Source organism: Hyperoodon ampullatus, assembly GCF_949752795.1.
Source record: "Hyperoodon ampullatus genome assembly, chromosome: 8".
Classification (NCBI taxonomy): domain Eukaryota; kingdom Metazoa; phylum Chordata; class Mammalia; order Artiodactyla; family Ziphiidae; genus Hyperoodon; species Hyperoodon ampullatus.
In genome coordinates this window covers 53255109-53281226 of record NC_136921.1, presented here as the reverse complement: position 1 = coordinate 53281226, position 26118 = coordinate 53255109, and the positions used below count along the sequence as shown (strand labels likewise).

At 37.6% G+C, this 26118-nt stretch overlaps 1 protein-coding gene across 2 annotated transcripts in view; it reads right to left on the bottom strand.

The window, feature by feature from the left end:
* Window positions 1–1637: 1637 nt before the first annotated feature.
* Window positions 1638–26118, bottom strand: part of RAB3GAP1 (RAB3 GTPase activating protein catalytic subunit 1) — a 123554-nt gene continuing 99073 nt past the window's right edge. The window contains exons 18-25 of one of the 2 annotated variants that reach the window (XM_079710162.1): window positions 25687–25824; window positions 21754–21981; window positions 7963–8059; window positions 7765–7868; window positions 7519–7634; window positions 5898–6000; window positions 3366–3386; window positions 1638–2523 (exon numbers count right to left, since the gene is read on the bottom strand). In XM_079710162.1, coding sequence (XP_079566288.1) covers window positions 2290–2523; window positions 3366–3386; window positions 5898–6000; window positions 7519–7634; window positions 7765–7868; window positions 7963–8059; window positions 21754–21981; window positions 25687–25824 — 1041 coding nt within the window. In that variant the 3' untranslated portion in view covers window positions 1638–2289. The remainder of the gene's footprint in view (window positions 2524–3365; window positions 3387–5897; window positions 6001–7518; window positions 7635–7764; window positions 7869–7962; window positions 8060–21753; window positions 21982–25686; window positions 25825–26118) is intronic. The other variant, XM_079710163.1, reaches the window with a different exon arrangement.

Genomic DNA, 26118 nt, shown 5'->3' with positions numbered 1-26118 from the left:
GCATGTGGGATCTTCCCGGACCAGGGCTCCAACCCATTTCCCCTGCGTTGGCAGGCGGCTTCTTAACCACTGCGCCACCAGGGAAGTCCTATATTCATTATTACTGCATGTATTAGTCTCCACTACCAACAAATGAATGAATGAATGAATTACTAAATAAACACTGGACCTCCAGTTCATACCGTCGAGTTGACTACACTCTCCATTTTATAGCAATGTTACCTCAGTCTTCCCTACCTGATGGGAAGGTCACTGAAAGGAGGGAGTATGTTCAGTTTCTGTTTAACCTTCATTGCCTAGTACAGTACCTGATACGAAGTAGGTACTTAAAAATATCTTAAAATCAGCAAACACATAACTATAATAAAAGTAAAGTCGGATAATGTCATTAAAAAAGGCACAAAGTGGGGCTTCCCTGGTGGCGCAGTGGTTGGGAGTCCGCCTGCCGATGCAGGGGACATGGGTTCGTGCCCCGGTCCGGGAGGATCCCACATGCCGCGGAGAGGCTGGGCCCGTGAGCCATGGCCGCTGAGCCTGTGCGTCCGGAGCTTGTGCTCCGCAGCGGGAGAGGCCACAACAGTGAGAGGCCCGCGTACCGCAAAAAAAAAAAAAAAAAAAAAAAAGGCACAAAGTGTTCTTGAGATCCCTGCAAGACTCAGCAGGCTGCAAATATTTAGGAAAATCTGAGACAGCATAAAACTAACTGAAATAAGAACAAAATGCCCACTGGAGGGGAGAAAAGAAGAGAAAATTAGCCAGAGAAAGCAACACCTTCCCTTTTATTAGATTCACAACGCCTTTTTAAAGTCCAACCTCTCTTTGAAAAATGTTTTTTGTTATTAACTTCCTCATTAGAAAGCAGACAAATGCTGTCCTTGAAAGGTATGTTTCTCCTTGGTACTGCGCTCAGTCCTCGGGCCGCACTGTGTGGTTTACCAGCAACAGTCAAATCCAGTATCCCAAAGAGCGCTGTGAAGGCCAGGAGGTAATCAGCTAGAGCCTCCTATACTTCATACATACATACATACATACATATATATATATATGCATATATATACATATATGTACACACACATTTACATTTTTTAATGAAAATAATATAACATAGGGTTTACAGAGCTCTATTAATTCTTTAAAGTTACATAGGCAAGGTCTATGCTTCAGTACAATCATTTTTTACTTTGGATTAAAGTGGGAATTTTAGGCCTAAAAATAGATTTAAGATTACTGAACAGAGGCCACATAGCAACACAGACTTGATAAATCTTGATCGTCAAATAACTAGAAATATGTTGTTGTTATCCTTATGCTGGGTGCTACACATCCCCCATCGATTATTTCATTTTAACTATAATACAAAGGCAAAACAGTTCACTGAAGTAATCTCTATTCATTACATTAGCACATATGCCAAATTATACTACCTGCACGATAATCTCTACGTTCAGAGGCTATATTTTTAGCGTGTGCTCATCTCTGCTTCATTAAATACTGCAAGCAACCACAAAAAAAGGAATGCACATTGTACAGCAAGAGAGAACAACGATCTGCAGGGTGATATCTTCCAGGGCAACCAAAGACTAAACAAGTCAGAGAAACAAACCTTACGAGAGATATAAAACTAATTTGCAGTGACATTTAATATATTTTTTTTATCGGAAGGAATACATTTAAGTCACAGTTACATGGAAAAACACATAGACTATGTGAAATTCCAGGCTTTCTCCTAGAATATTCAAAATGCTCATCAAAAGTCAATTAGTACAGTAAAGATAGCCACCAGGTGATTGAATAGACAGAATGTCATTTAGTATTTTAAAAATAGATTCTGGGAGTAGAAGCTACCACCAAAATATCCAGAAATCTGAGTTAACTGGAACTCTACTTTGCATACTTGATACTAATAAATATAATAAGTGTTTACAGAGACTATGAATGCAGGGCAATAGCCTAAGGGATAGTCACAGAAAAGAAGAAATGAACACAATCCTGCTGGAGGGAGTACACAAAACTCCTGCTGTTGTTTTGCCCGCCCCCATCCCCCAAACAACAAGGGCCGTCTCTTTGGGGAAGAAATCTTTCAATAGCTGAAGCCCACTCCTCTGCCCCCACAAGACCCTAGAGAGCCCAGTGGAAAGTCTCTCAGATGCTGGTATGATTCTTGATCACCAAACTGGACAGGTCCTCTTCATGGCCTCTCAGGTTCTGACTGGCACAACCTCCTTCCCACAGAAGGGGTTAGCACTGTCTGTGAAGCCACAAATGAGGGAACTCTAAAATCTAGAAGGATTAGAAGAAGGAGGTATCTGATGAAAAGGCACCTGCAAGTCTGAAATCCTCTTTGGTGAGGACACTGTACATGCGCTGAGGCAGAGCCCGGGAGTAGGGAGCGGGGCGGGGCACGGTTGTGCGCAAAATGAGCTCCCGGCCCGCAGCCGGTGGGAAGTCTGCCGTCAGGTTCTGCCTCCTCTCTTCTGGGGGGACCATCCTCTTCAGATCCTCCTCCGGAGCCATGGCTGCAGCCTTGAAGAGAATCACATGCTAGTTCAAGAGCAGGCCGAACGCTAAACTCAGATCATTTTGAAGGACAGATGAATAAGCATGATAAATACATAAAAATGTTCTACGTTACTCAGTAATGCAGTCAGTTATGTTATGATTGCTCAAAAATCACAACACAGAAAATGCAAGAAGCTTGAAACACTGCATGAGCAGCCAGAGATTACAAATAAACTGGTGACACAGACAGAAGATAATGACTGCCAGGCAATCAGCTTTGGAAAGTGAGGGCCATATTCAGACATCTGATGAAGAGGGACAATGGAGTTGTGCTGGTTTCTATACATTTCTTCTAGCAATGACCCAAGTCCAAGTCTGATGTCCTCAGTCCCGTAAGGAACTGCTGCTCTCCAGAGTCTGGAAAGATGATTTTTGTATCGATTCTTTCAATTCTGTTTAAGGTTCATTTGTCAAATTAAAACTGAGGACACTGGTTTTGTTTGCTGGGTGGGTGACTAATGTAATGCGGAAGTGACAGAGGTCCATGAAATGTAGCAGTGGCCACAAAAGAGAAGTTCTCAATATTAAAGGCATCTACTTTTTCATTAAAATTGAATAAAATACATATTCAACTAGAGCTTTCATTTTAACTCTGATCACTATGTTTCTTTCACAATACCATCAACTTGGGAAAAAATAATTGTTTTGGCAATGGAAATATGAAATCATGTTATGCTAAACACCAGCAAGAAAGGTATGCCAAACCCAGACTGTTAAAGAGGTGGTTGGTTAGTCTTAATGACCTTATGAAGTTAGAGGGATGGGAAGGAACAAGGAACTATGAGGGACAAAGGCTATTTTGTTACCTCATCAGAAGATTCAGTCAGCTTGAGAAAGGGTGAGAAAAGAAACAGTGATGAAAGGGAAACAAGCAAGATGGTTTAAAAAGAGCTAGACAAGAGATTTCAAGATTATTTCAGAGACAGCATGCACTACGTTAAGGAACATGATCCTATCAAAAGAATATCAAGACAACAACACACCACATACAACACACCTAGCCGTCCAACTGAGCAGACAAATCTCACTACTCATGCATCTGATGGCTCAAGAGGCAACGTACAGAGTGTCACTTAATGGGGAAATGATTCAGCAAAAATCTAGTTCTTTTCCCAAAGATTAAGATACTAAAAAAAGTACTCATGTCTTGAAAAATAGATAACCCAATGAATTTAAGACTAGATGTCTGACTTACTCAATTTAGAAAGACTAAGGCAAAATCCAATCAGTGGTCTGTTTGCTGAATTCCATTTAAATATGGATATATCACTGACACATAAAATCATGATGAAAGTTTATTAAAATGTATGATTTTAAGGAAAAGTTCTAAATATGTAAAATTACTGTAGGCTATAAAATATTTTCAGTGAAATTTTATAACCTTAAAAAAGTTAAAATCTTGATTTAATAGAATTGATATAAAGTATCAATTATGAAAAATTATGTGAATAAATTTGAATGGTTTCTATTAATTAGCCAGATATTTAAGAGGTGAGTTTAAAAATGTACCAACCAGGTGCTTGTTATATGGATTACAGTCTGCCAGTTCCCTAAAAACATTCACTTCAAGGTTTGAAAGTTTAAAATATTTTAAAATTATATAATGTGGGATGAATGTACAATTTCAGTATCCATTAAAGGGGATTAGCTATACAATGAGCCCAGTGAAAAGATGATACACTCTTATACTTACTAATGTAGAAGGATAATTACATTAAGTGGAAAGTAAGAACAAAGTAAACTATGTAATATAATCCTATTTTGTAAAATTTACATATATTTATATATATATTTGTATACACTAGATGTTAAATGTTGACAGTGATCACCAGTGGGTAGTGAGATTAATGTGATTCATTTTTCAGTGTCATTAATTTTTCATTATAATTCTCTGTATTATCCGAATTTTCACAGTAAGACTTTACTTAAAGTCTCGGGGAAAAAGCTTATTTCCACATTGGGGAGAATAATTTTGCTTTTACGTATTTAGAACAATGAGAGTGTTCTACTCTCAGCATTAAAAATATTTTGTAAATACTTCAGATTTTAAATCCTCTTAACACACAGGTTTTTAAAAATGAGGAAAGAATTTTTGCAGTATAAGGAAAATTCATATTGGTGTTAACAAGGAAATGTGCTTATAAGCACTGGCTAGTAAACTGGCAAATATATCATAGGATGTGAAAACAGACTTGGTTTCATGCCAGAGAAAAACAAAATAAATCAAAGTAAGCATCTATTGTTTTCTAGAACTTTAATTTATAAAGAAATACTTGGTTTTTAACTTGAAATCCTTAAATTTAGGGGGCCACCTCATAAATAATCTCAGGTTTTAGTTCTTGCTAAAATTCCTATCAGTATATTTGGCTATGATTTTGAATATATTCAAATTCAATATATTCAAGTTCAAATTCATATATTCGATGCACTCCAGACCGACTCAAAGGAGATTATGAAGTTTTTATTCCATGTGTAAACCCACGAAAATTCTTTTCTCATTTGACTGTGAGAATCATACCTTCAAAACTGGGCCATTCGAGTGTCATCAAAGTGCTACATAAGGGGCACCTTGTATTTAGTACACTTCAAAATACTTTTATCAGAATCTTTAATATTAATGAGTCCTGATGTGAGAATCACCTACGGAATACCAGCGCCTCTTAACCAGTAAACAAGATAAGTACAGGGAGAATCAACCCAAAGTATAACTAATACCATCCTCATAAAAATCCAAATCTGAACAGTTTTAGAATGTCAGAGGTACTGTACGATTTTTAAAACTTTTATCAGTAGAGGTAATGACACAGGAAAGTTTTCAAATTGAGCTTTCTTTCTGTGCTGAAGACTGTTTTCCATAGTCCTAAAATTCTGAATCTTGCTCTTCCTTCTTAGGAACCCTCTGAAGTTAGATCTCTTCACCATTATAAGAATAGTTAGATTTACTAACTCCAAGCTAAGTTGTGAATCCATTGCAGTACATGGAGTTTAAAACTGGTAAAACTAAACTAATTTGAAACCAGTAAACATTTTTTCCACAGCACAGCACTGGCCATTGCTAAACAAGTCCCTATCAGATTCGTTAACAAGGAATTTCAGGCCATTTTAACTTCTGAAATTTAGGTACTAAAATAAACTTATCATTTTATTTAAACATGTAAGAAAGCAGATGGATTTCAAAGACTAAAAAGTTACTGTTGAGAGTCATTATTTCTTCAGTGTTCGAATCCAATGCTGTTATTAGCAGCCATAGAATCGGCCATGTGTGGGAATCAAAACAGTACCTTACTGAGCAGAGGCCTGGAGAGATCATGACACAGTCAATAAGGAATCTCACATACCCTCTGAGCATTCACAAACAGCTTGTGAATGATCTTGCCAGCGTGTCCTCTTCCTGCACCAACAACTAACACCTCAGGTTGCTCCAAAAGGCAACTCACAAACCTGGAAGAGAGAGGTAATGAAAGGATAGAAAACGAGCTGCTCAGTTCACACTGGGTCAATCCTCCCTGATCCATTTCGGGGACAAACCGTCAAAATGATACTGGTGAACCCTACACCAAGGCTGGAGTGGAAATTTTTTTAACAGGACAGATCGACATTTGGAATTAAAATCGACTCAAATGACAATCTTACTGCCTTTCAACTGTTTTTGTAAATTTTTTTAAAAGCCCATCTCTGTCAAAGTGTAAGAAAAAATATTCAGTCTATTTCTTTCAGACTATAGAAGATGCTACACTAAATAAAAGATTTTTTAAATGTTTTTAACAACAAAAACCATGTTTAATTTATACAGCAAAGCAATGGTCCTTATTTCTCATTTTTGTTCTTTTAAGGTGTATGAGTGTATGAGTGTGTGTGTGTGTGTGTGTGTGTGTGTGTGTGTGCGCGTGCGCTTAAAATACATGTTTTGCTGGGCAAAGTCTCAATTGTAAGCTGTGCCATTATGTGCTGGAAACACTCTACTTCCAAGTATATCACAGACAACGTATGGTGGAGCTAAGAGAGTCGAAGGCACAGAGCCACCAACTCTGCACCACCTGCTCACTACCTCATATGCTATCTTAGAAACAATTCCTGTGATTAGAGCATATTCTTCTCATTTAAGAGGAAGGAATTTTCAAGAGCAAAGAAGGCTGGGCGAAAATTTCAACACAAGATATAATATTCAAACAAGAGCTTGTTAAAAGCTATAGCAAATGCCTTGTCATATAATATTAATTATTTATCATCAATAATGCCATTTCTCATGGAAAGACTGATGAAAATTTTAGTTATAACAAATTCAAGCTGCTCAAGTAGCTAATTTGGAAACACTTTATAACCTATTGAAACAACATCGTCCTTTAAAGTACCTCAGGCAAAAATGGACAGGGACCCACACTGACAGGCTCCCTTCGAAATGGTCCAAATCTTGGAAGGAGGAAAAGGCTGACCCAATCATTTGCCTCATCATGGAGAGGCCATCTGGTCACTCTTTCAAAACACATTCACAAAGCACAGAGGATATGCACATTTGCTATCATAAATCTTGTTCAGAAGATTTAGTAACTCTTTAGTAAAAGTTGTGTAAAAACTAGGAATATTCAGCAGAAATAGTTTCAGAACACCTCTGCCTGTACTTAAGGAACAGTGAGAGTGGAAAGCAAAGCTCTGGGGCCCTGCAAGTAACAAAGAGTAAACAGCCAGTTCCTCCAAGAGCAAACAAGGACACTCCTAGAAAGAGAGACCTGGAAGCCTTCGTTCTAAAAGTGGGAGGAATGGAAACACATGGCAAATACTCAGAGATACAGGAGAGGTCAAATCCTATGATAAACAAATATTTCTCTGTCTCTAGCCAATGCTTGTTACAAAAAATAGAGGAACACTACAAAAGAATCTCAATATTTTACAAAAATTTTCTAAAGAGAGTGGTGGCTTTTCCTATTGCAGATAAAAATGAGTTAATCAGATAGCAATTACCTTTCAAGATCTTCCTTTTCCTCCTCTTGTTCACATTTCTCAGTTCCAAACTTGGCTTTCAGTGAGCGGGCTCTAGCAATTATAGCTTCTACATTAGTAATTTGATGGATGATTTCCTAACAGTGCGAAAGGGGAGAGGCATACATTGGAAGACAGCAAAAAAAAAAAAAAGCAAAGCCTTTTAAAAATGCATCTTTAAAATAATCATTGCCAACTGAGGAGAACACTTGGAAAGATCAGACTTACTTCCAATTTCTTGTCTTCTGGATTGGGGAAGTGCAAAACTTTACTGGAATGAGATATTATTTGCTTTATAATCTTCTTAACTGAAGAAATGTTTTCCAGACTTTCTATTTTTAAAAAGATCAAAGCCATCATTAGATAAGTTAGGCAAAATCTTTTATTTTGGAAATGCGCTAATGACTAATCAAATAAGACATTTACCTTCCTCCTTTACCTTGAGTATGGCTGCATGAATTACACAAGGTAACAGGTGCCTAGCAAGGTCTGCAGGTTTCTGTACTGCCAGATAGTGCAGCACCTGAAGGAGACACGAAGTTAGATAAGTGATCAATGCAGTTGTCAAAGAATAAAGCAGCCATTTATTGGGTCGGCCAAAAGGTTCATTCACTTTTTTCCATGAGATGGCTCTAGCAGCAACTTAGTTTTCTTTAACTTCATTCGAAACAGTTCTGTTAGATCGTATGTGACAGCTGTCATATCAGTGTGCATTTAAAAAAAGACTTAGCAAAATTGGTGAATCTTTGTGTAGCCATTTTAATATTGAAGATGGAAGAAAAAAAGCAACATTTTTGGCATATTATGCTTTATTATTTCAAGAAAGGTAAAAATGCAACTGAAATGCAAAAAATAGATTTGTGCAGTGTATGGAGAAGGTGCTGTGACTGATCAAACATGTCAAAAGTGGTTTGAGAAGTTTCGTGTTGGAGATTTCTTGCTGGATGATGCTCCACGGTCGGGAAGACCAGTTGAAGTTGATAGGGATCAAATTGAGACATTGAGAACAATCAACGTTATACCACGCCGGAAACAGATGACATACTCAAAACATCCAAATCAAGCATTGAAAATTTGCACCAGCTTGGTTATGTGATGTTTGGGTTCCACAGAAGTTAAGCGAACAAAACCTTCTTGACCATATTTCTGCATGCGATTCTCTACTTAAATGTAATGAAAACGTTCCGGGTTTTTTTTGTTTGTTTGTTTATTTATGGCTGCATTGGTTCTTCGTTGCTGCGCGCAGGCTTTCTCTACTTACGGCGAACGGGAGCTACTCTCTGTTGCGGTGCATAGGCTCCTGTAGTTGTGGCACATGGGCTCAGTAGTTGTGGCTTGTGGGCTCAAGTGCAGGCTTAGTAGTCATGGCGCACGGGCTTAGTTGCTCCGTGGCATGTGGGATCTTCCCAGACCAGGGCTCGAACTCGTGTCCCCTGCACTGGCAGGCAGATTCTTAACCACTGCACCACCAGGGAAGTCCTAAACGTTCCATTTTTAAAACAGATTGTGATAGGCAATGAAACAATACAACAATGTGGAATGGAAGAGATCGTGGGGCAAGCGAAATGAACCACCACCAACCACAACAAAGGCCGGTCTTCATGCAAAGAAGGTGATGTTGTGTATATGGTGGGATTGGAAGGGAGTCCTCTATTATGAGCTCCTTCCAGAAAACCAAATGATTAATTCCAACAAATACTACTCCCAATCAGACCAACTGAAAGCAGCACTCAACGAAAAGCATCCAGAATTAGTCAACAGTAAATGCATAATCTTCCATGAGGATAACGCAAGACCACATGTTTCTTCGATGATGAGGCAAAAACAGTTACAGCTTGGCTGGGAAGTTCTGATTCATCGGTTGTATTCACCAGACATTGCACCTTTGGATTTCCATTTATTTCGGTCTTTACAAAATTCTCTTAATGGAAAAAATTTCAATTCCCTGAAAGACTGTAAAAGGCACCTGGAACAGTTCTTTGCTCAAAAAGATAAACCGAAGGCACTTTTTTGGCCAACCCGATAAAAGAGTACCACTGAACTCACATCTGTAACAAGGGTAGAGATGAGCTCTCTTCTCTTCTCTTAGTACCTACCGCTGCTCATTCAGGTAAGTAGCTACTACTCCCAAAGGTAAAAATAATGTTACTGAAATCATCTAAGAACTTCAGTCCTTAATGATGGTGAATACTCTCATAATTTTTTTCCTACTTCCATATGTAATACATGCAGATTAGGAAAATACAAAGAAAATTAAAACCACCTGCAAATTATACCACCTAGAAATAATAATTGTTAGTGGTGGAGCATTTTCATTCCAGGATTTTTTAAGATTTTGAATATATATATTAAGTGAACTAATATTAAGTATGTAAAATGCTGTTTTGTAACCTGCATTCTTCCTCAGTTAAGATTTCTAAACGTTGCTAGTGACCTTCCTCTAAATTTTTTGGTTTTATTATGTTTTCTAAAATGGAAATTGTTTTATTATTTTTCTGATTAAAAAAAAAACACAGAAAAGTATGTATAACACTTGTACCCTACCTTTAAGCTCTTTATTCAACAGCAGTAAAGACAAAAGAAATATAATCTCAAAATGTGAGCCTAGCTGATAAATGCTCACAGATCTTAAAAGCACATAAGTAAATACAAAGAAGTATAATGCAAAAGTTCTCCAGAAATCCTACTTCCTAAGGAACAACACAGTTTTGTGTTTTTCTTCTCAGACTTATTTCTATAAACACAAAGATACAGATGCATATGCAATTTCTTAACAAAAACTCATACACAATTTCATAACTTGCTTTGCTCATTTAATGATGTATGATTTAAAATTATTTGCCTTGGAGGGTTTTGCGTTTTGAAACGTTTTTAAAATTAAAAAACTTTTAAAATACACATACCAGAGTATTTTATAAATACAGAAAACACAAACACTCGTTTATACACCAACGAGCTTAAGAAACAGATCACCAGTACTTTCCAAGTCCCCCTTGTGCCCACCCTGATCAAGACTCCCTCCCTCACGCACTCCAACCCTCAATAAACTACTAATCATTGTTTCGGTTTTCTTCATAGCTGTCTCACATATGTACGTAGCCCTAAACAATGTGCTGCTTAGTTTTGTCTGGTTTTAATTCTTTGTATACATGTATTGCTTCTGGTTATGCTCCTCAGTGACTTGTTTTTCATTCAGCATTATTTCTGAGATGCATAGATGTTAATACTGACACATGCTCTAGTCTACTCATTTTCACTGCTGTATTAAAATGCCCCCCCCATTTTTTGGCTATTAAAATAATGTTCCTATCACATTATTTCATATGTTTGTGGTGCACATGTAGAGGAATTTCTTCAGGCTATCTATCTAAAAATAGACAATGCCAAATTATTATTTTTCAAATACTAAAGTCATATTCCAAATTATTTTACCAAGTACTTGAACAGATTTACATTCTTATATAGAGTAATAATAAGAGTTCCCACTGTTGAACATCCTTGTTAACACTATTCCAAATGCTGTTTTCCTTAACTTACAGAAAAACAAATTTCCAAGAATACAAAATATTTGTACACCCTTTGCATACATTGATTTGCTACTTTTACCTCATCTCTTTTATCACATGTATCTCTCCTCCTCTGTAGGTACATACAATATATACACACATACATTTTTTTCTGAATAATTTGAGATCAAGTTCCATATATGATGTCCCTTTAACTCCAAATATCTATATTTCCTAAAATTAAGAATGTAGTTAAACTAAATTAACACTGATCAAATACTTTTTTTTTTGCGTTACACGGGCCTCTCACTGTTGTGGCCTCTCCTGTTGCGGAGCACAGGCTCCGGACATGCAGGCTCAGCGGCCATGGCTCACGGGCCCAGCCGCTCCGCGGCATGTGGGATCTTCCCGGACCGGGGCACGAACCCGTGTCCCCTGCATCGGCAGGTGGACTCTCAACCACTGCACCACCAGGGAAGCCCTGATCAAATAATTTTAATCTAAGCTATTATCCTTAATACAACTTTGTCAATTGACTGAATAATGTCTTTTATAACCTTTTCCCACCACCATACAGGATCCAGTTAAGGATCATGCGTTGGCTTTAGTTATCACACCTCTCTAATCTCAATGAATCTGGAAGTTTTCCAGTCTGTCTTTTATAACACTGACATTTTGAGTATAGTCATCCTCCCTTTTTTGGTGAACTAAATTCCATACTTTATTCCTATTTCCTTAGTTTTAAGAAATTGAGATATAATTTACATACCATAAAATTCACCACTTTAAAATGTACATTTCAGTGGTTTTTAGCATATTTGCAAGGTTATGCAACTATCACCACTATCTAAGTCCAGAACATTTTCATTACCCCAAAAGGAAACCCAGTGGCCAAAAGCAGTCACTACCCTCAATCCCCCAGCAACTACTAAACTAACTTTCCTTCACCATGGACTGGCCTATTCTGGATAATCCATGTAAGTGGAACCATGTAATATGTGGCCTTCTGTTTCTGGCTTCTTTCACTCAGCATAATGCTTTCAAGGTTCATCCGTGTTACAACATATATCAGAACTCCATTTTTATGGCTGAGTTATATTCCACTGTATGGATATACAACATTTTGCTTATCTATTCATCAGTTGATAGACATTTGGATTAGTTTCACTTTGGGGCTATTATGAATAATGAGGCTCTCAATATTTGTGTACAAAGTTTCCTTAGTTTTTTTTTTTTTTTTTTTTTTTTTTTTTGCGGTACGCGGGCCTCTCACTGTTGTGGCCACTCCCGTTGCAGAGCACAGGCTCCGGACGCGCAGGCTCAGCGGCCATGGCTCACGGGCCCAGCCGCTCCGCGGCATGTGGGATCTTCCCAGACCGGGGCACGAACCCGTATCCCCTGCATCGGCAGGCGGACTCTCAACCACTGCGCCACCAGGGAAGCCCCCTTAGTTTTTATCTAATGTCCCTTTCCTATTCCAGGATCCCATCCAGGATATCACATTATATTTAGTAGTAATGTTTCTAGGCTCCCCTTGGATGTGACAGTTTCTCAGACTTTCTTGTTTTTACTGGCCTTAGACAGTTTTGAGGAATTCTAGTCTGGTATTTTGTAAAAAGTCCCTCAGTTATGACTTATTTGCTGTTTTTCTGATAATTAAACTGCGGTTATATGTTTTGGGGAGGAAGACCAAAGAGGTAGAGTGCCACTTTCATCATATCATATCAAGATGTGACTTATCCCTGTTGCCACCCTTGCTCACCTGGCTAAGGTGGTGTTTGTCAGGTTTCTGCACTGTACAGCTACTCATTTCCCCTACGCTGCACACTGTACCGTGCACAGCCCACACTTATGGAGTGCAGAGGTATGCTCCACTTCCTTGATGGCAGAGTAGATTTAGAGTTCTTATGCATGGGAGATTTGTCTCTCCTCTCCAATTTATTCCATAATTTATTTATATCACTATAGACTCAAGGATATTTATATTTTGATTATAATCCAATACTATTTTATTTATTATTGCTCAAATTGTTCCAGTGTTGGCCACTGGGTAATCTTTCAGTTGGTTCCTGTGTTCCTTTAATCTTCTCCCACAGTTGTGTGTATTTTTTTTTTTAGCTCTTTTTAAAACAGAGTGTTTCTCATTTGGGGTTTCTCTAATGTTTCCTCATTATTAGATGCAGATTATGCACTCTTGGACCACACAGTACATAACTGATGTTGGATCCTTCAGATTATCACATCTCAGTGCAGACAATCTGCCCCTTATTGGTGATATTCATTTTGATCATTCAGTCAAGGTACTGTCCCATTTCTCCAGTGCATACTTATTATTTATTCCCTTGCAGTTCAGAAGTATAATCTGTAAAGAGCCACTTTAAAACCATGCAAGTATGACACTCTTCACCCAGATTTCCACCTAGACTTAATATCTATTGATGATTCTTACCTGAACCAGTTACTATAAATATGGTTGTAAAATGAAGTTTCCAACTCCAATGTATCCTCTCTATTTATCATTCATCTTTGTGCTGAAATGCCCTCCCTTCTCTCCCATTTCTTTATTTATCTACATATTATCAATGTGGACCCATGGGTTATAATTTCTATCCAATGGTTTATAATTCGTTACTGTCCTTATCTGGCACTCAAATTGTCCAGATTTGGCCAGTAAGAGCCCCTTCAACCTAGCTACTTATGAAATGCCCCCATCTTTTTAAAAAACACTTCTTTATTTTCTGGCAACACACGATCTTCCATACATCTTACACCTTCCCTGCCCCAATCCTGAAATCAGCCATTTCTCTGAAGAAAGCATGGTTCCTTTTAGTAAGGAATGTTCTAGAAATCAAAATATATGTGCTCACTGCTACCAGGATGTCACTGCTTCTAGATCCCTACAGAAGTGAGCTAGGAAATGTATGCTTATATATATACATATGTACATACCCACATACCTATCCGTATTTTAGAAACCTATGAGTCCACACCAATACCTCCAATTCCAATCACTGCCACTGGGTCTTCTTTGCCTTTCTCAATTCCACGTTTGCATCTCACTTCCACAATGAGAATTCTGGCTCCCAACAATACCAAATTACTCATTTGCTCAAACAATAATCCATCTACAAGTTTCAGAATTGCTTACCCATATCACTATAAAAACAAACCTAGAAAGTACGAGTTTAAGATTGGTTTCCTGTGGTCTCCCACCACCCACCACACCTGAGGGTACACAGTCAAACATATCTTTTGTCCATAAATTACCTGAATTAGATTTCTTCCTCCCACTCCATCCCCCTTTCAGTGTAGATGTTATTCGTTTGAAATACAGCTAGTTTATCTCAGCTTGCTTTCAGTCTTAGGTTATTTCCCCTCTTTCTATTCTTCTTGATTTAAGTTTTGAATGTAGACCATTACATTTTTCCAGAGTCAAATGTATACAGAAAAAAAGCACACTCTTTTCTAAGTGTCACCCCCCCCCATATTCCTCCCACTCTATCTTTCCCTCCCCCTCCCAACCATTTTGGGTAACTAATTTCAGTGTTTTCTGGTTTATCCTGAGTTTCTTTTTGTAAATATAAATAGATATATGTTTTCTTAATTGCTCCCCCCGTTTTTTAAACACAAAATGAAGCTATACTATTATACTTTATTTTTATACTCGTTTATACTTTTCTTTACTATACTCCTTGATACTCTTTTATACTTTACTTTTATACACTTTTATACTTCTCTCTTAAAAACATATCCTAGAAGCTGGTTTCTATCAGTTAATAAAGGTTTTTCTTTTTTTTTTTTTTTTAAACCGCTACATAGTACTCAGTTATGTTGATGAACCACAGTTTATTCCACAAAGCTCCTAAGTTTGGGCATGTAGATAGTTTCCAGTATTTTGTAATTATAAGTAATGCAGCAATGAATAACTTAATGCATCTGTATTTTTGTTCTGTTGAAAATATTAGGGTAAATTCCTAGAAATGGGATTGCTTCTAGGTGAAAGGGTAAATGCATATGTAAATTTTGTTAAATACTGCCAAATTCCCCTCCACAGGGGCTTGTACCATCTAGCCTCTTACCAGTACTGTATGAGAGGGCCTGGTGCCTCATGGCCTCACTGAGTATTTATCAAGCTTTTGAATTTTTGCCAATCTGATTGTGAGAAATGGTTCTCTCAGTACAGTTTTAATTTGCATTTCTCTTATCATGAATGAAGTTGAACATCCTTTGATAGGTTTAAGGGTAATTAGCCTTTTCATGGTGAGTTCTCTACTCATATCTCCTGACCATTTTTCTATAGTATTTTGGCCCTTTATCTGCAATACATATTCTCCCAGTTTACAAATATTTCTCTCAGTTTATCATTTGTCTTTTGAATTTACTTTTCTTTTTGTCATGCAAGAGTTGTTTTTTTTTAAACAAATTCTATCAATCATATTTTTAACTGCATCTGGGTTTTGACTCCTCTCTCTATATTCAGGTTACGGAGGAATTCACCCATGTTTTCTTCTAGTGCTCCTACAGCTTCGTCTTCAGTCCATTCTTGTCTATGGTATATGAGAGAAATCTAATTTATCTTTTTCCAAAAGGTTATTCTGTTATCTCAAGACCATATATTAAAAAGGCCATCTATACCCCAGTGATTGAGATGCCGTCTTCATCATATACTAGATTTCCACATGTAGTTATGGACTTTCCATTCTGTTTCACTAAGCTGTCTATTTATGCGCCAGTATCACATTATTTAAATAGTGAAGCTTTGTACTGTGCTTTAAAATCTGGTTGGGTTGGGTTAGTTGCCGCCCTTTCCCTCCCTTCCCCCATAGCTCTTTCTTTTCAACCTGTTCTTAGCTATTCCTGCATGTGCTTTTTAAACAATTCACCCACTTAAAGTGTACAATTCAGTGGTTTTAGGTATATTTACAGAGTTGTACAACCAAAAACCACAATCAATTTTATAACATTTTCAGCACCCCAAAAAGAAATCCATTAACGTCTACTCTCCAAACCCCTGAGTCCTAACTTGCATTTTTATTTCTCCATATGAACTTTAGTACCAACTTGTCTGGCTCCATAATAAAGCCTTTTAGTGTTTTTATTGGGACTGCACTAAATTTATAAATTGATTTAGGTAGAACTGACCTTAATGATATTGAGACTTCCTAACCACGAACAAGGAGTATCTTTCTATTTGTTCAACTGTGTTTTTCAGGAGCGTTTTGTTTTCTTTATTCAGATTTCAAAGATTTCTTGTTAAAGTTTATTCCCAAGTATTTTAATGGCTTTTTTTCTTCTTATAGTGAAAAGATAATGACATTTACATCTTCAGAATGGCTATTATTTGTGTACAGGAGTGCTACTAGTTGTATTTTAACTCTATATCCTGCTACCTTGCTGAAATCTTTTGCTTGAATTAGTTTTAACAATGATTCTTTAGATTTCTTCCAGTATACTGCCACATAATCTGCAAAGTTTTTTTCTTTTTAGCTCCTGTGCCTTTGCTTCATGATGATACAATTTTCTACTTAGACTTGTTAATCCAGTCAATTATACTGTATAAATAGAGTTCCAAATAATCATCCTTGCATTCAATCAACATGTATTATTTTCTTAAAGTGGTAATAGAGTTTGTTCACTTAGCATTTTTGCATTCAATTTCTTATTACTGGTCTGTAAACTTTTTTTTTGTATGCTGTCTCTATCAGGTTTAGGTACACTGTTATAGTTACTTCATAAAGACTGGAAATTTTCCTTCAATTACTATGCATTGAAACCATTTGTGCAGCATTGGAACTACATGGTCTCTCTATTCCCCTGTGAAACCATCTAGGCCTGGTGCTTTTTTACAGGGTTATTCCTTGATAACTGTCTCTATTTCTTCTTTGGAAACTGGTCTGTTTATATATAATTTGTCTTTACTGGGGTCAGTTTTGGTACACTGAATTTTCCTAAGAAATCATCCATTTCATCTCAGTTTTCAAATTTTCAGTATGTTTAAAAAAATACTTCCTCTGAATCAATAGTCATTTGCCCTTTTCTTCATTTATTTTGCATATGCATGCTTTTCCCTTTCTTTTGTGATTAAGGTAGCTAATGGCTTATCTACTTTGATTTTTTTTAAACCAGATTTATTAATTTGATCTGTTTTTCTGTTCTCTACCTCACTCTTATCTACTTTTTATCTTTATGACTGCCTTTCCTTAATTTTCATCTGGTTTTGTTGTTCTTTTTCTAGGTTTTTGAGTTAGGAATTTATTAATCCAATAATTTTCATTCTTTTGCTTTAATAATTTTTTAAAATAAATTTATTTTAGGGCTTCCTTGGCGGCACAGTGGTTGAGAGTCCGCCTGCCGATACAGTGGACACGGGTTCGTGCCCCGGTCCGGGAAGATCCCACATGCTGCGGAGCCTGCACATCTGGAGCCTGAGCTCCGCAACGGGAGAGGCCACAACAGTGAGAGGCCCGCGTACCGCAAAAAAATAAATAAATAAAATTTTAAAACAAATTTATTATTTATTTATTTATTTTTGGCTGCACTGGGTCTTCATTGCTGTGCGTGGGCCTTCTCTAGTTGTGGTGTACAGGCTTCTCATTGTGGTGGCTTCTCTTGTTGCAGAGCACAGGCTCTAGGCGCACGGGCTTCAGTAATTGTGGCTCACAGGCTCCAGTAATTGTGGCTCACAGGCTCTAGAGCACAGGCTCAGTAGTTGTGGCGCACAGACTTAGTTGCTTTTTTTTTTTTTTTTTTTTGGTACGCGGGCCTCTCACTGTTGTGGCCTCTCCCGTTGCGGAGCACAGGCTCTGGACACACAGGCTCAGCGGCCATGGCTCATGGGCCCAGCCGCTCCGCGGCATGTGGGATCTTCCCAGACCAGGGCACAAATGCGTGTCCCCTGCATCGGCAGGCGGACTCTCAACCACTGCGCCACCAGGGAAGCCCTGATCTCTTCTTAAATATATCCTATAGGCTCTGATCTGCAGTACTTTCATCATCATTTTTCAGGAATTCTATAGTTCCTCTTTGTATTTCCCCTTTCACCTAAGTGCTGTTTAAATTTCCAGTTGGAAGGCCTAAAGTTTTTAATTTTTAATTACTAGTTTTAGTGCAGAGATCAGAGTATTGGTCTTATTGCCACTATGAAACCCACTGATGTTTTCTTTGTGCCCTAATATACTATCAGTTTTTTGTTTTTTTAATATAATTTTTTGGGGGGGCTGCATTGGGTCTTCGTTGCTGCACACGGACTTTCTCTAGCTGCAGTGAGCAAGGGCTACTCTTCGTTGTGGTGCATAGGCTTCTCACTGAGGTGGCTTCTCCTGTAGCAGAGCATGGGCTCTAGGTGCGCGGGCTTCAGTAGTTGTGGCACACGGGCTCAGTAGTTGTGGCTCACGGGCTCTAGAGCTCAGGCTCAGCAGTTGTGGCACACGGGCTTAGTTGCTCTGTGGCATGTGGTATCTTTCCAGACCAGGGCTTGAACCTGTGTCCCTTGCATTAGCAAGTGGATTCTTAACCACTGCGCCACCAGGGAAGTCCCTACTATCAGTTTTTGTGAATGTTCCATGTGTGCTTGAAAAGAAAGTACAGTTTCTATTATCAAGGTACAGTGTTTGAGATACATCTAAAAGATCAACCTTATTATCTTGTTCAGATCTTTTCTTAGTTTTGTTTACCAGTCTTGTATTAAGAGTGTGTTAAAAGTCCTCTGTTATTAGTGTGTTTTCATCTATTTCTTTTTGCATCTCCCATGGTTTCTGTTTTATACAAATGGTTACCGTGTTATCTAGTACATAAACATTAACAACTATATATCCTCATGTGAAATACCACTTTTAGACTATAAAGCATCCTTGTGTATCTCATTTAATGCTTTTCTGCTTCAATTCTATTTTGTTTGGCATCAGGATTAAAACTCCTGCTTTCTTAATGTTTTCATTTACCTGGTAAATCTCTGTCCATTGTTTACTTTGTAGCCTTTCTGAATCACAGAATGCCTTGTTTACAGCAGAGAGCTGGGTTTTATATGACTATCTTATACTGTAATTACTCTGCATGTGATATGATTTTTATTATGTGTGTTACTCTATTTGGTGTGTGTTCTTTGCTTTTGAATAATTTTTCCATTGTACTTAGGAAGGTTTATATTTTTATTCTAGTAGATAACCTTGTATTAATACCTTTTATGCTGCCCTTAATTCCCTTATATCTTTAACTATTTTATGAACTGGTCTGATAATTTTAAATGGTATCCTTTGCTTACCACTTATTATCTATGTAACAGTCAATGATTTCATTCTACTTTCCTCCTTCTCTTTTTCCATCCCAACTTTTATAGCTGCATTCTCTCTACTTTGCCCTAATATACAGTTTTTACATTTTCTTCTACCCATGTCCCCATCTAGTTTTAGTCTTAGCTCTAAAATTAAATAAATGAAATGCTCACCCATAAGCCCTTTGCCAAAGTTTCCCTAGTCATCTCTTGGTTGGGTAAGTTCATCCTCCTATACTACACTGTCCAATAAGGCAGCCACTAGCCAAATGCAGCCATTTAGAAATCCAGTTCCTATGTTATACAAGCCACATTTCAAGTGCTCATTAAAGCCACATATGGCCAGGGGCTACCATTTTGGACAGCATAGCTATAACCATTCTGAACACTGCAGGAAGTTCTATTGGACTGGGGCAGCTGTAGTGGACTCCTCAGGAAGGGCACACGTATACAGTTATATGGGCAAAAACTCAGAGAAAACATTTTTTATAGCCTTGACTACCTGGACGTCCTGGTGGAACGTAAAATCTTTAGTGTGTATTTTTTGCTTATATTTCTTGAAAACTCTGCTCTACACTGCCCTGCTGTTGAGAAATCTGACAACTCTCTCATTCTCTTTCCCTTGTAAATTATTTTCATGTTTTTGCCTGCAGGGTCTGAGTTTTTTGTTTTTGTTTTTTAAATATTTAAGGTCTAGTAGTATTACAGTGATATAATTTGGAGTTCGCTACTCCTAGTCAACTTTCCCCTGTACCCAGTGAGCCCTTTCAATGTGTAAAATTGGGTTTTCTTTCATAATCAGAAAGTTTTCTTAAATTGCAGTTTTAAGTATTAGTTCTGTTCTAGTGCTCTGATTTTTCTGCTTCAAGGACTCTAATAAAATGAGTATTATTCCTACTTTTCCTATCTTTCATTTTTACTATTTTCTCCCCAGTCCCTTTACTCCTTTATCTCAGTTTCTTTCTCTTGGCTGTTTTGCTGCTTTTCCTCAATGCCTTTTATTAAATTTAAATATGAACCTATTCTTCTGTGGGTGCCATGTAATTTAGTCTTTGTTTTTGATATGGTTGTCTTTTTCTTGTACTTCTATCCTGAGTTAAATCAACAGTAGTTTCATTTCTTTGTGGGGTTTTGGATTCATTTGTGCTCTTGTTTTTAGTATTTCTAATTAAACATCATTTTTCATATCCCCCATGCTTGTTTGAGAATATCTGATTCAGTTTGGACTGTTATGTTACAATTTTCTTCTGCTTTGTGGTCAGTTTTCTGAGAAATGTTTTTATTAGCTGAAATGATCCAATTTGTGCTTTCCATATTTTATAGTAGTTTTATATAGATGTGGTCTGCTCTTTACTATTATAGGTCATGTCACAGTTCAAAAGTGCCCTCTTCTGCATAATTTCTTTAATGGATGGCGGGAGATGAGAGAGGTTGATATGTCTTATTTCTCTTTCATTCCTACAGAATCTTTAATCTTCCCCTTGTTTCCTTCTTTCCCATCAATGCTTTATCTCTAAGGGGTGTATCATTCCTACTTATCTACCTGGTTCTTCCTAAGGCAGAGTCTCTCTGAGTGTCCACTTCTGGTCCTGCTTATTGTCAAGCCACTTCCCTTAGCCAGTGCTGTTAACTCTCAAGCCCTACCTGTGTTCAGTATTTTGACACTTAGTGTTAGGAGCAATCTTTCTGGAGTGACTGGACTGCATTTAAGTCTTCTGTATCCCTCAGCATTTCTTCTTAAGACTCCCTGTCCATACTCTCTACACCCACAGGCTTACAACAGTGGGAAATCCACTGGAATCTGGCTTATTTCTCTACTTACTTAGTTAATTCAAAGATCACTGTAACCTCTAACTGTAGTAATGCTGACAGCATGGATTTTTGTACTCTACTTAATTTCATGGAGTTTTTTGGGAGTTGGGTGGGTGGAAGGGTATGTGGGACAACTTGATATCAGGTGGCTGCCAATATTCTCCAGAACTCCAAATGTTTTTTTTAATAATTGCAAAGTAGTCTACTAAATGATTATATCATAATTTATTAAACAAAGCCTTATTTTTGGAAATGTTGGCTGTATCTACTTTTTCACTAGGAAACTTTTTGAACATCATTCTTGAACACTGATCTTTATGTATCTCTCATTATTCCTTTAATACATTTTTTTGGCAGTAGAACTGCTAGGTCAAAAGACATGATCATTTTTAAGGCTTTTGACATATGCTGTGAGATGGTCCAATGGTAAACATTCTATGTAAAATATGCATGTCTTATTCTTTGGACTACCTGTAACCAGTTCTAAAATCTTAAATGTGAATATTCAATATGTAAAAGGTTCATTACATTTCAATGCTTTGCTTCTCAAGCATGTCCAAAGCTTTCATATCTATCATAGTTTTAAAAATACTAGAACAACAATTAGCAGTATACCCAAACATCAGTTACCTTTTCTGCTTCCCGTGTATCATCAAAGAGTCTCCTTTGCCTTCTAGCGGGAATTGGCTTAGCTGTTTCCCAGGCTTCTACCCACATATTGCTTGGAATCTTCATTCGGGCACTCAGTTCTCCTTTCAGAACCATGTTGCCCTTTTCATCAATCACTTCCTCTTCAATGTAATCCCGGGGTGAGTACCACCTCACAAAATCTTCCAGAAAACAACCTGGATTAGCTGCCTAAAACAGACAAAAAATTCAGCAGAATCAAATAAAAATCAACAGTTACTGATAAACCTGTTTTCAAAAATCATACTTTCACAAAAAGACCAATCTTTACAAAATCTAGTATGTGACCTGAGTTACAGTATCACCTTTAAATCAGGTCAGATGTTAAAGCACCAAAAGTACTTTATTTTTGCTGCCCCCATTTTATAGAAAAAGAAAACATTTTCATTTGATGAATTTGGAAATAAAAATTTGATGTAAAGTGAAAATAAATCTCAGACTATAAGTTATATAAGTTAATTTAAAATTATAGTATAATAACTACTCAATACTTAGAAAAGTATCAATAAGCTCAAGTCAAGTAAATTAAATACACAACATGATCAGAATAATAACCCAATGATGGAAAAGTTCTGCTCTTTTTTTCCTCGATAAGTCAATACTGATACTGCAATAAATATCAGCTAACCTCAAAAATGTTCTATTCAGCCATCAAATTCTCACGCTTTATATAACAAGTTACCATTACATAAACTGCTTTTGTGCCATTAAGGAATTGGAATTAAAATCTGCTTTTGTGCCATTAAGGAATTGGAATTAAAATCATTGTTTTTCAGGCTTCTGAAACCAAACTAATTAAAGTTTTATTTAGTGGATAATTCTATAGAATTAACAAGATGCATGCCAAAATCCTTTAAGTACTTCTACATTCAAGCCTGAAAAAAAAGGGAGAGGCTTTACAGTGTTAGTGGTAAGGCATGGAGGTCTTTTTGCCAGTGCCCAGTAATATATTAGTAGAGTATTAAGGATGGGCATATATATCATCCCCTTAATATTCAAAGGATATGTGTACATACATTAAACACATACCTTTTTGGTTATAATTCTCTACCACAACATATTCATCCTGCTATAAGTACTATATTTAATTGTCTGAAACATTAAGTGATGTAAGCATTACTAAAAAGTATTAAGCATATGGTCATTTTCTTTCTTTTTAAATTAAATTAACCTCACACCAAAATGAAAACCAACATGATGAGAATGGTTAGTCTTAAATTTGAAGAGCAAAACTGCCAACTTCTCCTTATTGAGCTTACTGGCTGCCAGTATAATCATCCCCACCAATTTAGGAAATCCCCAAAGGGATGAGAAATCAGAGGAGGGCTCTTAACTGACAGCCAACAACATAAACTTCTAAGGGCTATGGCATCACAGCAACAAAAAACTGCTGTGAACTGCAATGGGTCAAGATTACTGCATGATTCAGGATTCATGTACTAAGACTGGACATTAACCAGGCAACACCACACCCACATGAAAACATCTCAGGAAACTAGAGAGATAGGCCTTGAGTGAAGAGAATGAACCTGAAAAAGAAAACAAGATTGAACTCTTGTACTACAGAATGGGTTAAAGAAAGACATTTCACACCAGAATTCTTCCTTCTGGTTGTCCTTATTATACCAGACAGAACACAGTGCTACTAGGAGAGGCTCAAGACTCACTTCAGCTATGGCTTACCTTCTTTCTACTCTTACAGGTATATACTCCAAGGGCATGCTTAAGAACAGGCCCTGTCCTTCTGGAATTGTGCAGTGTAGGTGCCTCATGTACCTATCAGCATTTATGCAAAGCTCTGGGGACACTCCCATGGCCCCTAATACCAAGTCATCCCTATACAAAAAGGGAAAAGCAACCATACCTATTTTAGAGTGACTATGTATTTCCTTAAATATATTACCTGATTCCCACATAGGGGCAGATGTGTAAGTTGGTTATTTGACATATAATCTATTTTCTGGTTAAAACAATGTTATTGAAGAGATTTTTACATTACCCAGGTTAGTCCAAAAGAGTCTAACGAACCACAGTTTTGCTGAAGCACCGTGTTAAAGGAATTATATAGCACCTTACCATGAGGGGCAAAGGTTTCTATGGGGAAAAGCTTTTACAGCTCCAATTTGGAATTTCCTCCTGTACATGCTTCTACAAGGACACTGTAGCAGAATAGGGACAGATGAATATGAAGGCAGCTAAAGGTCAGGTAAAAAAATAGCTGCTATGGAGGCTAGTACTTCCTACTGTGCACACACACCCTAAGCCAATTCCCTTCTCTAACTTTTTGATTTAACACATACCCTGAGAGCCAATTGGCTTCTCTTTATCCACTGTACCAACTATCTGTTTTAAAACATCTCTTTTTCTTGCCTCATAGCAGAACAGAACTCAAAGATTTTCTGTATCTTTCTAATCTCTACGGAAAACATGCAGCTCTTGAGAGGTTTACTGAAGATTTCTTCTTTTAGGAAAGATGGGGGAAACAAGCAGGGAATAAAAAGACTCCCTTTTATTGTCACTCTCTGCTAGCGGGGAAGATGAAAGTGGCATAGGTTTTCACGGGGTGTTTATGTTGAAATATCAAACTCAGGCTGGCCTACCTAGCACAAAAACAGGACTGAGTAGGAGCTGTGGAATGAAGAAATGGAGGCCATCACAGGTGGCAGTAGGTTAAGGAAGAAAGTCTGGGCATGGGAGACAGTTCAGAGTATCAATAATAGGAAAAGGAAGCCCTGTGGCCCACTGAGCTACCCATTTTTTTTTTTTGTAATGTACATGGATTTGCCTCTGCTTTCAAAAATAAATAATCCAAAAAGACTTTCTTCATCCCTTGGTTTTTAAATTAATAAGCTAAGTGTCACTATTCTCTGAATCCTTTGTGTTCTAGATACAGGCCTGTATCTAAGCCTAAAATATTCTTCTCCAGGTAGCAAATGCCTATTCATCCTAAACTGTGACTCTTCTGAAAAATTTTCCATGACCTTCACTCAGTACAGTCAGTCACCTTTTTGACCTTGCTCTCCTAAGAGAACTCATCACATAGTAATTATTTACATATCTCCTCCCACATCCTCAATAGACTGTAACTGAGGATAAACATTGTACTTCTTAATTACCTAATCACAGTGCCTGTCACAAAGTAGGTAATCAAAGGTTTGCTGAATGAAGCAGCCTATGTTAAATCCTAAGGATTTCTAAAAACCTTGCATTAAATTGACTGACATACCTAAAGGAAGAAAACATCCCAATCCACATACAGAAATGATTCAGTTCTCAACTTCCAACCATTATTCAAAGATTATTCTTTTCAGACTTCCCTGGTGGTGCAGTGGTTAAGAATCCGCCTGCCAATGCAGGGGACACGGGTTTGAGCCTTGGTCCAAGAAGATCCCACATGCCGCAGAGCAACTAAGCCCTGGCACCGCAACTACTCAAGCCTGCGCTCTAGAGCCCGCGTGCCACAACTACTGAAGCCCACATGCCTAGAGCCCGTGCTCTGCCACAAGAGAAGCCACCGCAATGAGAAGCCCATGCACCACATCAAAGAGTAGCCCCCGCTCACAGCAACCAGAGAAAGCCCGCACATAGCAATAAAGACCCAACGCAGCCAAAAATAAATAAAATAAAATAAATTTATTTTTAAAAAATAGAATCATTTTTTTAAAAAAGATTGTTCTTTTCTTTTTTAAACTCAAGAAGCAAGTTTGACTATGACCTTTAGGGGATGGAGGTAGGGTGTTGTAACTACGAATGAAATCTAAACATTTAATAAAAAAAAAGACATGCAGGCCTTCACACCACTTTACAGAGTGACTTTCACAGCTTCATCCCAGAATAGCTCAAAACAGACTCCCGAGCTCTGATAACGTGACCCACCTTAAAAGACTCCATATCTGAGAGCAGACAGGCACTCTGCATGCGTGCTCGGAGGTGAGCCCCTTCTGCCGATGTACCCAATTTAGCTAGAACCTCCGACTGCTCTTCTAGCAGATCTTCTGTCATTGGTGCTGGTTCCTGCGAAGCACAAAAGGACAAAGCTCGTGACTACCTTTTTTTTGAGAAAGCAGAACTATAAAAATAGAACAAAGACAACAATCATTTCAGCTATAGCAGTCACAAGATATGTATTTAAAAGAATTCAGAGAAATTTGCAAGTTTTTTGGAACCTACGTGATAAAGTAACAAGAAGAATAAGTATGACTGTCAGCGCACTGCCCCCCCACCCCCACCAGCCAACAGATAAGATTATCATGTTTCCTTGACCATAGCTAAGAGAGGAACTGGATGCACTGAACATTTTCCTGCCTA